Source organism: Apium graveolens, chromosome 8 (genome assembly GCF_009905375.1).
Source record: "Apium graveolens cultivar Ventura chromosome 8, ASM990537v1, whole genome shotgun sequence".
Taxonomy (NCBI): domain Eukaryota; kingdom Viridiplantae; phylum Streptophyta; class Magnoliopsida; order Apiales; family Apiaceae; genus Apium; species Apium graveolens.
Window position 1 is genome coordinate 24,514,855 of NC_133654.1, and position 14,527 is coordinate 24,529,381.

The 14,527-nt window shown below is 32.3% G+C and overlaps 1 protein-coding gene across 15 annotated transcripts; it reads left to right on the top strand.

The window, feature by feature from the left end:
* The first annotated feature begins 1,131 nt into the window (after positions 1 to 1,131).
* LOC141677392 (GPI mannosyltransferase 1) lies at positions 1,132 to 13,919 on the top strand. Of its 15 annotated transcripts, XM_074483299.1 has the most exons (9): positions 1,132 to 1,394; positions 2,001 to 2,053; positions 6,323 to 6,453; positions 10,041 to 10,206; positions 11,253 to 11,348; positions 11,463 to 11,735; positions 11,958 to 12,140; positions 12,609 to 13,156; positions 13,373 to 13,919. In XM_074483299.1, the coding sequence occupies exons 5-9, from the start codon at positions 11,321 to 11,323 to the stop codon at positions 13,685 to 13,687; spliced, it is 1,347 nt and encodes a 448-aa protein (XP_074339400.1). In that variant the 5' UTR covers positions 1,132 to 1,394; positions 2,001 to 2,053; positions 6,323 to 6,453; positions 10,041 to 10,206; positions 11,253 to 11,320; the 3' UTR covers positions 13,688 to 13,919. The 15 variants fall into 15 exon arrangements, with proteins under 15 accessions (XP_074339400.1, XP_074339397.1, XP_074339408.1 ...); XM_074483296.1 differs by having other exon boundaries at positions 1,132 to 2,053; XM_074483307.1 differs by having other exon boundaries at positions 1,132 to 2,053; positions 10,041 to 10,180.
* Positions 13,920 to 14,527: the final 608 nt, after the last annotated feature.

The window sequence follows — 14,527 nt, forward strand, 5'->3', positions numbered from 1 at the left end:
GATGACTTGAAATGTATACATGTATATATTATAATATTTTAACCGTTAATTCATTTAACTTGTATTTACCGTACAACTAATAATACATTGAACTTATATTTTACACATAATACATTTAACCTGATATAATTTTCATTTTGACTTATATTTACAATACACCTATTAAATTTATATATTACACATAATACATTTAATCTGATATAATTTTCATATTAAATTATATTTACAATACACTTAATAATACAATGAACTTATATCTTACACATTATACAATTAATCTCATATAATTTTTATATTCTATCTCACCAATAAATATGTGACTAACTCTTACTTTTTTATTTATATTTCTCTTTAAAATATCTTAGTATAATATGCTCATTTTCAATTTAAAATATATTTTAATTTTTTTTAAAATAAGTATACTTTGAGAACAATTTCTATAAAAATCATATTTTATAATTGATATTATATAAAAAAATGAATAACTGATATTAAATATAAAAAAAATTAATGATATTCAATGAATATTTTAAATTTGATATGTTATATTTTCAATAAAAAATGACATGATGAATTATTTTATAAAAAGTTAAATATTTATAAAATATATTATCACATATTGTTTTATCTATACTATACTATTATAAGCAGAACACTCTCTATTTGGTAGTTGCTCGGTACAATTGTTTGATAGTTACTCGGTACAGTTGTTTGGTACGACAAATAACAACCATCATATCTAAAGTCAGAAAAATGAGAAACATTGGATACAATACTAAAATATTATTATATTAATATTTAAACTGGGTTCGAAATTCGTCAACGGCTTATTATATTTAAATTTTTATATTCTTTATTTAAACAATATATTATATTATATTATTTATTTTCAGTCAAGTCTCAAATTATTATAAAACATATATTGTTATAATTTATTATACTCTTCGATTTATTTTTCAATTATTGAAAATTATATTATAAAATATATTATTAAAAACTATCGAATGTTAAAAATAATCCGTACACGGGTTATAGGCTAGTATGAATATTAAGTCTAATTATTAATCTACTTAGCAATTAGCAACATAGAATATACATGTATACATTAGTTAGGGTTGAATCATTTATTGAGTATGAAAGGCTTTAACATAATCTAACCAAACTGCATTTGCAACTGCATTTGCACCGCCTTATATACTACTTTTTTATTATACTCAATTTCATATTTTATGATTTTTACTTATCTTTCGATTAATCCTATTTTTAATCGATTAATCCTAGTTTTACTTGGAACAATTTTTAGAAAAAGTAATTTTTGAGTCGATTAAATAAAGTGAGGAACTGGAGTGTAACTGTGTAAGCTATTGGTGTTAACGTCGGATTCAATCTGAGCAGTGAGTGAACAGAACACACTGGTTTTGCTTCTATTCTTCTGGATTAAATTATAAGTACTTAATATAAGCAGTTGAGATTCATTTTGTGTTACTAATTCTTGATTAGTTGCTTTGCTTAGGGTATTAATTACTTTTTCTTGATTGTCTTGTTATTGTCTGTATCTACACATACATGCTTTTGTAGTCATTTTTTTAATTGGGTTTTTGAATTTATGCTTTGTTCTTGTTTAATTTGGTAAAAAGCTTCCATCTTTATGTAATGTTTTGATTTTTAAGGATGCCCATGTTCTTGATTGTGTCATTCTGCAGCAATTATTTCAGGTTACTATTGTAGTTAAGTTAGTACTGAAACTAACTACTTAAGTTTTGTAATATGTTTGAAACTAGATTTATGTGAGTTTCGTAAAATACTGTTCTCATTTGACCTTCTTTCGTACTAAGACCGTAATGAAACAGCAAAACTTTAAAAAGAAACATCCCCTTTTGCGATTCTTTACTTGATGCCCCCTTTGTTTTTCGATGCAATTTCGTACTAGTTGTCCATATCTAGCTGTTGCATCCCTTTTAGTTTCGTACCACTAGTACTTGTAATTTTAATTGTTGTAGGGCTTTCCATTGTGAGGTCGGCCTAAAGTTTAAGTTTTGAAGACCCTCATCAGGTTAGACCTTTCACTTTTATTGATGTGTTGTGTGAATTAAAATTTATTCTATTTGTTGTATTAGAGGTTGTGATTTGAATTTATAGTTGGAAATATCTGTAATATTAATTATTGCGAAGTTGTTGTTTAAAGATCTCTTTTTATTATTGTTTTATTACCCAGTCAGGATTGAAATCCTTACCTGCCCGTTAATAAATGAGAAATGTAAAAAGAGAATGGTTTGAGTATGCTGCTATTACATTTCTGCACCTGTGAGTACAAGTTTTATCAATGAGATGGACCCAAAACTTATCTCGAAGAAACAGGGAGAGTTATACCAGGAAATGATAGTCGACTAGAGTCTTAAAGCAGATATAGTTTATAGCGTACGTTACCATTATGGTTTTTGCCTTCTATTTTTATGCTTTAAAGAAGTAGCAAAAAAATACCTATTGGTTCTTGATGCTAAAGTATGCCGTGTATGTCGGCTAAGGAATCATATTTGTGTCATGTATATAACTCCATAATTGAGATCAATATACATAGGCCATTTTAAATTAGATCACGTTACTGAAAGGAAGTGTTCAAGAAGCACTTGTTGTAATTAGGAGCCCGATATGTGTTAAAGGTATAATATTTATTCAGTTTTTCATCCTAAAACCTTTATTTTTTAGGAGAGTTGATAATTTAAAATGGCATTGAGTCTAGGTTTTAAGAGAGGTCTGTTTACTACTCACTGTTGAGATTGGGAATGTGCCCCTTAATTGATATCTTACGGTTGTCCACTTGTGCCAGTGAAGGGGGAGTGTTATAAGTTTTAGATTCATTTAGTGGCTTCTACCAACACCTAAAGACTTTAGGAGTGTTGGTTGTCCAACAAGTTGCACTCCAATCCATTCTCTATGCCTCCAATGCCTCTAGTATTTCTTATTTATTAAACTTAATCTGCCCTCTATTTGAACTGAATCTCCTTAATGCCGCATCCATGCTATCCACATCAAAAGTATTGCTTACTTTATATATGTTCTCTATCATATGTTGCCTTGGACTTCATGTAACACCCCCTTCTTTAAATAGAAGGAGATATTACTTAAAAAATGCATAAACCTGCAAACAGAGCACTAATATATTTCTAAACAATAATTAAACTGTCTAAAATCTCCAAAATAATATTAAATATCCAAACCAACTAAGCCAATAATATAAATGTTGAAATCTCTAAATAAATAATTAAGTCTAGATACTGATAAAGTTCGAAATCCTAATCAATAAATGGGGTAGCTCTCCATTACACAATCCCAGATCCCCCTAAGCACCTGCCAGAAAAAGAATGCGGCATGAGCCAAACGCCCAGTACGGATTTGGAATACAATTATAAAACAAGAGATCAGAAATAAATAATTAGCAATTTATAATAAAACAACAATTTTAAAAATAAGTAAGGCTGAAGCAACGAGGGGTTAGGATATTTCATACCGAGATCAAAATAGATACAAATACACACATCATAGGGTACCTAATGCGTGCAACAGAATGGATAACGTGTACGGCATATACAACATCACCATAAATTAAATCAAAAATCAAACTCTGGGTGCACCCACGTATCCTGAAACAAATATCAAATGCGCAAAAGCTCCTCCCAAGAGCTAACAGAAGGATACGCCGTGACCAATCACACTGTCACGGAAGTTTCATGTCACTGGTGCCGCAATGACATGGCTGTAGTACCCCTACAGCTAGTTAACTCGGTATACCCTATATCGCTCTAAGGGTCAAATAAAAATATTCTCGCTAAATTTTAAAATCAAATAATTCAGATTTTCAAACAGAGGGTGTCATAAATAATTTTTGTAAACCGCATAAACAAATATTTAAAATTTTCCAAATCAAATTTTAAAACAATTTTCGGAAGTCAAAATGATCAAACAATATAAAAGGAGCGAAAAAAATATGAAATTAAACAAATCAGAGATAGAAATCTGTACCTCAACAATCACAAACTTTAATTCTAACGAAATTTGCAAATGATCTGCTAAGTTCCCGGCCCGCAATCTATATACAAAATTATAATTTATCAATTATATACATTTATATATTCATTTGTTAGTTAATTAATACTGTTTATAAATTATTTATATAATATATTTGTTGCCCTTTAATACATGATCGAATTAATAGAACTAACCAAACCGGACACCAAAAATCAAGTCCCTGAACTTGACCAATTATACCAACTTAACTTACAATTTTTTTTTATAAAACTAACAATTGTTATTTAAAACCTTTACACTTCCTGTATCCTGTTAGCACATTTTAGGCACCACAGTTGATTACATGTTTGGTAATGGAATAGTAAATAACTTGGCACCTTAAACTAAATCAACGTCAGGCTACCTAAATTCTATAACTACAATTTGAATAAATACAAATATTATACTAACATGTTAACGCAGGAGCCTTAAACATAATAAGTAATTAAGACGTAATACTACCTAACCATAAATATTTACACAAGAATGTATCATAAATAATAATATTATTAAATTTACTTTGAACTAGATCTAATTAACTCAACTAACACGTGAACAAAATAAACCCTCAACCAGGAATCTACCACATCAGTAGGTAATTTGCACAACTTTTGTAATCAATCACTAATGATATAATAATAGGTAAAAAATTGTCAAACTTGTCCGTGCAAACTTTCTAGACTGCTTCAATTGAATGTCTGCGGCTCTGTTTATTTTTGTTTTCCTCCACCTATGTTCCTCCCACTCAGCGCCTCTCAAGAATAGGGTTTATTGGTAGATTTATAATTTAATATAACACAAGTATAATAAGTATATATAATGACATAATAAGTCCCCCATTATGCTTAGGATTCTCAGAATATATTCCTAGGTATTCTCTTATTAGTAAATTAATTCTTATATTATTATTATTATTATTATTATTATTGTTATTATCATTATTATTATTATTATTATTATTATTATTATTATTATTATTATTATTATCACGAATATTACACTTCAAGAGTGGTGTGAATATAAAGAGCAAGAGATATCGTTAGACTTTAATGCTTGTGTAATAATAATATCAGTACTATAATCACCTTTACTACGTGGTCATCCAGATCAATAAATTGTAACATACTGCAATTTATACACACTTGCCTTATGGCTGAATCAGCCTTTTGTCTTAATATCTCTCTGGAAAATGTGTACTGGGAACTGTAGCCTTCAGTGCTTAGATATACTTTTCCTTTCCGTAGAACAAACTGTAGGTCTTACCCGTGCTTTAACTTATGACATGATATATGTTTTACTTTCACAGTTATCTCGATGTTTGATGGATTTGTCCAACAAACTTATCTTACCATTACTCTTGTGATGGTGAGAGAGGGCCTAACGGGTCAGTGACAAATTGAGATCATATGTGCATCTGTAGCCATCTTCTTAAACTGGATAGACCATTACAATTTTCTCAACTCAAGCACAATTGATACTTGGGTTTCTCACTGTTTGAACTTGTGGAGCTCCTATTAGATGTTAAGAGTACTATGATGCAATCTAACAGGCAACGTAATATATTCGGTAGTGTTACTTGATTAATTTATAATGAGCTAATTTATTGAATTTTTGTCAAGAATATGATTACTAATAAGTAAAAGATATTAAATAAAATTTAGCAAACAGAGTTAAAGTTAAATTGGTTACCTCTATATTCATTCATATTTATGTTACAAATTGTTAAAAATAAGTAGGTTTAATTATATAATATCTTCATCCAACATGATTTTAGTCATTTTTTATTTAAAAACTCTAAAATAGGAAGTTCCATATCCTTCTCCAAAAACTGAAATGGAGCAATATTTTTCTTTTTTTTTAGAACAATTAGGAATATATACAAGTTTTGTATGTTTTAATATGGTAAGAAATACTTAAAAGTCAGGTCTAAACTATTGGTAGTAACGTCATCTTCACTCTCCATCTTCCACTTTCAAACTTTTTCCTTATTTTCCTGACTGATGCTATGTATTTATGCATGTTAAGTAATCAACTGTCCCAAAACCTTAAAGTGTTAGGAGGTGACATTAATTGTTCTGAGGTCCGGTACGTGCACGGCCTTGTGCAGCTTCATCTTGAAGCTTTTGGAAATTGCGACAGATGACCTGCCTTTTTACATTTGTAACATATATTTGTTGTAACTTTAGGGGTAGTTATTGATTTTACACAGCTTCTGCTGCTTGAGTCTTAGGGTCCACTATGTTATTTCGTATTTTAGGCCGGTGTGATTTCTCGGTTGAAGAGATTTTACTTATCTGGGTTCAATTGGGTATCTCTGAGTTCGATATACGTAAGGTGTGAGCTACTTGGTTGCTTCTCAGGGAACCCTGGATCAATATAGGGTTCTTGGTATGTTTCTTTACTGTTAGCTATGTATATCTGTGTTATTTCTTTTCTATATATGTTGTATGTCTGTGTTGTTTCTTTTTTGTCTTGTATGTGTACATATACATTTCTTTGCTGGTCTATATGTATGTCCGTGTTCTTAATTCGACATAATCAAAAAAAAAAGATACAACTATATTAGATAAAGGTATGGGGTTTCTTTTCTCATCCTACAACGACATTTATGTTATATAAAATTGATGTTCAACGTTGAAATTCACGTAATTTTATATATAGAATCCGTTCTCCTTAAGACCGTCCAGCAGAGAGATTTCTCTCTATCAAATTTCTCCTCTATTGGATACCTTATATAAAATTGATGTTCAACGTTGAAATTAACATAATTTTATATATAGAATCCATTCTCCTTAAGACCGGCCAGCAGAGAGATTTCTCTCTCTCAAATTTCTCCTCAATTGGATACCTGACAGTTCTGTCATATATTTCTCAAGCACATAGTTTGTTACTTGAAGTAGAGACAGACAAATTTAACCTGACGTCGAAGTTAAAATATTTCTTGTATTATAGTTTACACAGACATGACTGCCAAATCTTGCAAAGAATTAATAGTCACCCTAATTGAGCATATAGCTATATGCAATGTACAGATGATGCATGAGCCCAGGCCATGTAGTTCTCGAAATGGCTAGGCAATACAATCCTAAATTGGCATATATCCAGCTTTGGGCCTTTTGGCAGGAAAATGAAAAAAACTAGTTGGCTGATATCTAGTTAAGTGGTCACTAGCTAGCTAGCTAGTAATACTACCAACACACTACTACTAACATACCATTATATATTTATAACATTTGCACATGAGGTGGTTAGGAATGGTACGTAGATTCCCCTGTGAATAAAATCCTTTTAACAAACGACCTTTGATTCATGGTCTTTTCTCCGCATTAAGTTTTCTGACTTCATCATATCTTATCTTCTTTCAGAAAAATCTTGTTCTTCTATTCTCTCTGCGCCTTGATACTCTTCTTTCTCTTCCACCATCACTCCCTCCCATAACCCCCTCCACTACACCTCCATAGGCATGTTGAGCCTCTAGCAAAGACGTCCTCTGAAACTTTATGCATAGAAATATTAATAGATGTTCACCACACACACACACAAACATAAGTTGCTAAAAAGATTATATTTATTGTGAATAATTTATAGTTGAGATATATAGATAAATCGAACCAGCAGTCATTTGGGTTGATCTTGAGTCGAATTCCAGAAGTCCATGGACAACCATGATTATCCCAAACAATGACTCCATCATAGTTGATGCTCAAAATTAATTTTTTCGGTTGATTAATTTCTTTCCCTTTCTCATTTATCACCTGCACCACCTCTAATTCATCTTCTCCTGTCACTGGAGACTCATAACTAAAGTTCCAATCAAATGTTTCTTTTGACATATCTAACTCCGGATCAAATGGATAAGCTATGATAGAAGCGGTGACTGTATTTTTCATCTGTTTCTGCAGTTTATGTCGCATTATAAATTTTTAACTGCTCAAGTTTCTGTTTCTGCTTTGTCTTGATATGTCAGTTATGACTTATGAATGCTTCGTATAGACAGCCGTTGACATTATGCACAGTAGTTATAAGGAAGAAGTGTCAAACAAAAAGATCACATAATAGGCATGAGAGAATAAGAGGCAATTTTGTATTTTACATTGAGAGCTGTAAAATTGGATTACAGTACGAATTTTTAGTAACATGCTAATTCCTTGTTTGATTTTTGAGAAAAGAGTAAGTAATTCTGTCCATACTTGTAAAGACGTAAAGACAGAGGCTAGACGACCCTGTACCGCCTAGACGGTTGGGTGCCCGCCTAGACGGTTATTAGGCGGATTATACGTTTCACTATATAAATTGGGTATATTTAATATATACATACAATTATATGTTATATTAATATTGATTCAGCCATTACATACACTACCAAAGAGTAAAAACTATAATTACAAATCAAAGTACAAACATAAATGTTATACCCAATGATATATGCTATATGTTTGTAGTTCGTGTATACATCTAATACATATACATACGTGTGTGTATAGTATATATACATGTGTGCATAAGAAAGAAGAAGAAAAGAAGAAACATATACATAATTAGATCGCTACTAGGAGATGCTTGTCTGTGTCTTGATGGTTGATAAGGGTTAAGTTGGACGGCTGTAGCTAGTTAGTCGTGTTTTTAATTTGAATATGGGCTGGCCCAATAGAAGTATACTGGGTTGGACTTGGTCAAAAATATACTGGGAGGCGGATTTGAGACGTCGCCTAGCCGCCTAGGCGCCCTATACGTCGCCTACCCACTAAAAATGAAGACGGGTCGGATGCCTACCCATTTTTCAACGTCTAGTCGCCTAGGTGCCGCCTAGGCGCCGCCTTAACAACTATGATTCTGTCTGCCCATAACCTGTCAGTATTTGGTTCTCTTGTGGATACCAGGTTCATATCGCTAGAAGTAGCTCCCTATATATGTGAAACATTTTATGACATTGATACTTCTCTTTGTACACATCGAGGGATGAGTGGCATTGCCTGGTTGGACTATTCTAAACTAGACCTAACAGAAACACGATGGATCATGTATAAAAATGAGGCTCATATTAAAAAGAGAGTGGCTTTTTCTGGATGGGCAGTTTGGTTGGTTTGACAACTTGACAGTGTTGTACTCAATGTGAAGCATGCTTTATGACACTTTAACATCAATTGATAGTTTAAAGATTATTGGAAAGTGATGAAAGACTGAACACAAACCTTGATGATACTAACATCGAGGATATTACCTGTGTGAGAATTAGCCCAGCCACAGCAGAGTAGATTCCATAAGGATGACATCTGTTGGCTGTCTGTGTTAACTTTTATATATTCCTCGTTATATATGCACTAAATAAATCATGGGTACACTTAAAATTAGCTCAATCTTTCCAGTTACTGGCCAGGCTTTTGGTCTTTAAAATGAAGCCGACCCTGATCCATGATTAGAAACTGGTTTGCTTTCAGTGCTATACTTAATATCAAGTATTTAATCGATGTCAATGTTTGAATACTTGTATTTTTGCCCAGAAGTGGATTTACATTTTTCTGATCAGTCAATATTATGCAGCTCCGAAAAGGTCGTACTTAACAAGATTGAGAGGTCAAATATGGTTTTGGTTACGTATGCTGTTCATTTTGGACACGAAAACAGTAATCTGTTTAGCTACATATAAACGCTAATCTAAGAAATGGGTGTTAGTGAGGTTTCTAAAGGCTCTATACTACAGATGTGTCAGATTTGTTCAACTTTAATTTGTTTATGTACTAAGTTGGATGTTTTACGAGTTCTAAAATCTAGATCTCTGCATGTGTAGTTTTCTTTTCTTGATCTGCCTGTGCATATAGGAGCCGCTGCTGCAATAATTCAATTATACATCTTTTGATTCGTTTATGGTAGTTTTAACAATTAAATCTCATCATAGTAAATACCCCTCTACTCTACATATCATATTAGAAAAGCACCTGTATCTTACAAAAAAAAAAAAAAAATTGTTCATGCAGTACAGTCCTGGAACCAAGATGGTTTTCCCAGAGTTGAAGAAGCCACAAAAGCTAGCCGATCTGATACCTTATCTGAAGTAGTCAACTAATAAGTGCTGATTAATAAAAGGCTTCAATCTAGCAATTTCCGCTTATTATCTGTAAGGAGATCAGTGAAATTTTCTCAGTAAGTTAAGTTTAACAGTTAAATCGAGTATTTTAGGGAGTTGAATTTGAAATATCTGTTGCATTTATTAAACCATGATCATCATTTGAGCTCATATCCTCTGATATACGCTTTTATGATAAATAAGTGAATGTCAAAACTTCATATATTAAAATCTTTTGTTAGTGTCAGGGGAATTTGTTGTATCAACAACAATTAATAATGATTAGAGTCTTATCTTTTTTGCGTTGCCAGCTTAACTGACGCAAAAGGCCTATACCCCTACATGTACTATGCTCAATAACCGATGCTTTAGGCCCTTTTCTGACTGACGCTAAAAGTCAAATCTATACTAGTAGCGAAGAATCACTATCCTGAGGATTTCTCAACTGAGAGGAGTTTGTTAGGATCGCCACCCATAACAAGAGACAAACATATTTGAATTTAATATCAATCAATCAAAGTCCCCCTAATAATAAAAGATTATATCTTATATAGGTGTACTATATCCCTAAATTTAGCCACCAAGTAAAAAAATTTTAATTAAAAAACAAATCATTTCTTATTCTCTATCATAATCTATAATATTTCTACATATATATATATGATATTTTTTTATTATAACTTTAAAATAAATTACATTGGATCTTTATTTTTGTTAAGAAAATTACATTTAAATCTAATCCTAACTAATAATATAAAATAATTATGCGAACTAATATTTTAATTGTCTGTTACTCATCATTGAGCTTTTAATAAATCGAAATGTGTAGGTAAATTGAATTAGGTAGTGGTAGTACTATTTTATATGATATTACATAGTAAGTAGGATTCCAAATATGAATATATAATATCTAAGATATGATTTTAGATATATTATATAGTATTAACTAAAAGTATGGGTTGACCAAAACTTAACGACTACCGACTAAAATTTAGTTATAATAATATAGTATAGAATATGCTGAAAAACTTTGTGTGCCAATTTAATTGGTGTAGTGTTTTATATATAATTTTAAATTTACCCTCATTTTTGGTCGTTGGTAGTTAAGGGACTGTTTTTTCAGGTGAACTTTCAATCTGCTGATTTGAAGCTTCTCCTAGTTAATGGATCGATCTACATAACTCCAGCGGGATGGTTGACTGGTCTTCATCATCACGAGGTCTATGAAGTTATATGCTAATACGTTAATAAATAATAATATGAACATCTCAACTCCTTTAGCAGCTATTGTTTAAAAGTTGATTATTCACTAATTTACGGTCATTTGTTTCAGTGATGACACAGATAGACTTCCGTTCTGTAATCCTGTTTTCAGCATTTCTTCGAATCTTTCTAATTATATATGGAGAATGGCAAGACACTCATATGGAGGTTAGATACACAGATGTCGATTACCTTGTCTTTTCTGATGCTGCTGCCCTTGTGGTTTTGGGAGTCTCTCCTTACAAAAGATCCACATATCGATATTCCCCCTTGATTGCATATCTTCTCACCCCAAATTCAATTATTCACCGGTCATGGGGAAAAGTTCTGTTTTCTGTTTCAGGTATCACTTATGTCCTCTTTCCTATTTATTTTGGTATTCATAAAAATGCTAAATCGTACTGAAAACAAGTATACAGCAAATTGGCAAAATTTTGTATCTATATTGGTTATAAATCAGTGACTTAATAATTTCTAGTGTTGATTTAGTTTCCTTATTTTTTATATATAATTCAAATTAAACCTGTTGGACAATACTGAAAACTGTGTTATACTCGTTTTGAAGATCTGCTTGTCGGATTTTTCATCCGGTCAATTCTGAAGCTACAAGGCGTTTCTGATAAAATATGTATATACTCTGTAATGGTATGGCTTTTCAATCCATTTACCTTCACAATTGGAACCCGTGGGAATTGCGAGCCTATTATTTGTGCAATGGTTTTGTGGATTATTTTATGTCTCATGAAAGGTATATCCTTTTCTTTGAAATGACTTCCTCCAGTTACTTTGTCCTGCAAATTTATTGTTGACTGCCTTGTTAATATACTCTGATTGTATTTGTTATAACTACAGTCTTTGTAAATAAATTAGCTTTATCTGGTCACTGACAGAACTCAGAGTTATTAACAGCACATGTATGAATTGTTCAAATATTCAATTTTAGTGTCTTGGTAAAAATCATATGCATTAATTTTACGTGGATATTAAATGTGCTGTTTTGACATCTAAGAAATTGCATTTACCCCCAACCCACCTCCTTGATATGTAATTGTTGTTATAAGTTAGTCATAACTTGTAGTGATCTATGGTTGGACATAATTGTTGTTTAGTAAACGCCGCAACGTTGTGGTTTATACTCCTAGTAGTTAAATTTTACGTGAATTGTATGAGCACGCTTCTAAATAGTTTCCTTGTGACATCATTTTTCGTTCTACAGGTAAGCTGGTACAGGCTGCATTTTGGTACGGTCTCGTTGTCCACCTGAGAATCTATCCTATTATTTATGCACTTCCAATCGTCTTAGCCCTCGACCCTTGCTATTTTCAATCTGGTAGAAAGCCCGTCCTTAGAAAATGGAGTTCTAGTGATATAAAGGCAGAACAGAGTTCAACTACCAAGAATGTATCTGAGGCAGTACACAGATGGGGAGTTATTTTAAGGCTGTTCACTAAAGAAAGATTACAGTTTGGGCTTCTCTCAGGGACTATTTTCTTCTTTTTCACAGGAATTTTCTTTTACCTGTATGAATTAGAGTTCTTGCACGAGGCCCTATTTTACCATCTTACTCGTACAGATCCGAGGCATAACTTTTCTATATACTTTTATCACATATATCTTCATTATGAACAAGAGTTTTCACTTTCAGAGAAGCTTGTCTCTTTTCTGCCTCAAGTTATAGTGCAGCTTGTTCTCATATCTCGCTTTAAGAAGGACTTGCCTTTCTGTTTCTTTTTGCAGACGGTTGCTTTTGTAGCTTTCAACAAGGTTTGTAATTTTCAACTCTCAAGTTTTTTGAATCTGTTACAATCAGCTACTCTTCAGCTCATGTTATCTGGAGGAATGTTGAGCATTTGAGTCTGCAAAAGCTACACACTCTTGTGTGAACATGAAGACCCTATTGTGCTTTAAAATCATGTAATTTTTCAAACTAGTCTTTATTTGGTTATTGTATTCTGATACATATTTCATCCTCTTTGACAGGTCATAACAGCACAGTATTTTGTATGGTTCTTTTGCCTATTGCCTCTTATACTCCCTTGGAGTAGTATGAAGTTAAAACGGGGCCTACTATGCATTTCTCTGTGGGTTGGAGCGCAAACACACTGGTTACTATGGGGCTACCTTCTTGAATTTAAAGGCAAGCAAGTCTTTATGTACCTCTGGGTGGCAAGTCTATTATTCTTGGCTGTCAATACTTTTGTCCTCATTAGTGTCATCGTCCATCATACATGTTCCCCATTATTCAAGCCTTTGGAGCATGTGAATCGAACGAAATCAACAAAATACAAGCAATGACCTGAATCACAACTTTACCTGTATCAATATTTAGTCCGTCGTGATTTCAGAAATCAACAATTTTGCTTAAAATGTAGTAGTTTTATAGTGCCAACGTGTCATGCTTTTATTTGTATACACCAGCAGTTCCAGGTCAATTTAATATGATTGTTATCACTGAGACGTAACATGGGACTCGAAACTTGAATTTAGTCTTGGCGAGTGGAGGTCATCTATTTACTTCTTTTGGTTTCGTTCTAGTTATTATATAAGTTTTTGATTCTCCCTCAGAAATTGATTCTGCAGATGTCTCAGTAACCTACGCTTTTTGTGCTAATATGAATCTAATCAATTGATTGTTATAATGTATTGTTGAAGTTATCATCGCCATGGGATCAGCTAATATGAATCTAATGTTTCGATTGCTTGTAAAAGTTACGGTCAAAGGATGACGGATGTATCCCTAGTGTTTAAAGACGTATACCCAGTGATGAAATGGATCTGGGTTGTGGTCATCACAGGGTTGGTAAAACCATCTCCGTGATGGTATTATTAGTATTGGCAAATGGGGGTTTCTTATATGTATATTGGACCCAAACATTTGGCAGGAAACTAGCCAGTTTGTGTGGAAGTCTAAACTAGGGGAGCGCACAGTATACGAATTGCAGCTTCATGAAAATAGTTAAATATGACCCACCATGTTGTGCACTTTGTACATTTACTCCAAGGAAGATAAATAGTGTAAAATCTTTTTTTTTTCAGTATGAAAAGTGGGAACTCGAAACAGTGTACCAGATCTATTCTGCACATTATTAGGTATAAAAGGCAGATGTTTGTAGTTGTGTAATTTATGTTTGGGTC

What these genes read in the sequence shown, in the direction of transcription:
- LOC141677392 (XM_074483296.1), top strand. Translation starts at nt 11,321, where the DNA reads ATGGTTGACTGGTCTTCATCATCACGAG. An exon ending in CTGGTCTTCATCATCACGAG is followed by an intron (nt 11,349 to 11,462) that starts GTCTATGAAGTT and finishes CATTTGTTTCAG; the next exon opens with TGATGACACAGATAGACTTC. An exon ending in CTTTTGTAGCTTTCAACAAG is followed by an intron (nt 13,157 to 13,372) that starts GTTTGTAATTTT and finishes CCTCTTTGACAG; the next exon opens with GTCATAACAGCACAGTATTT.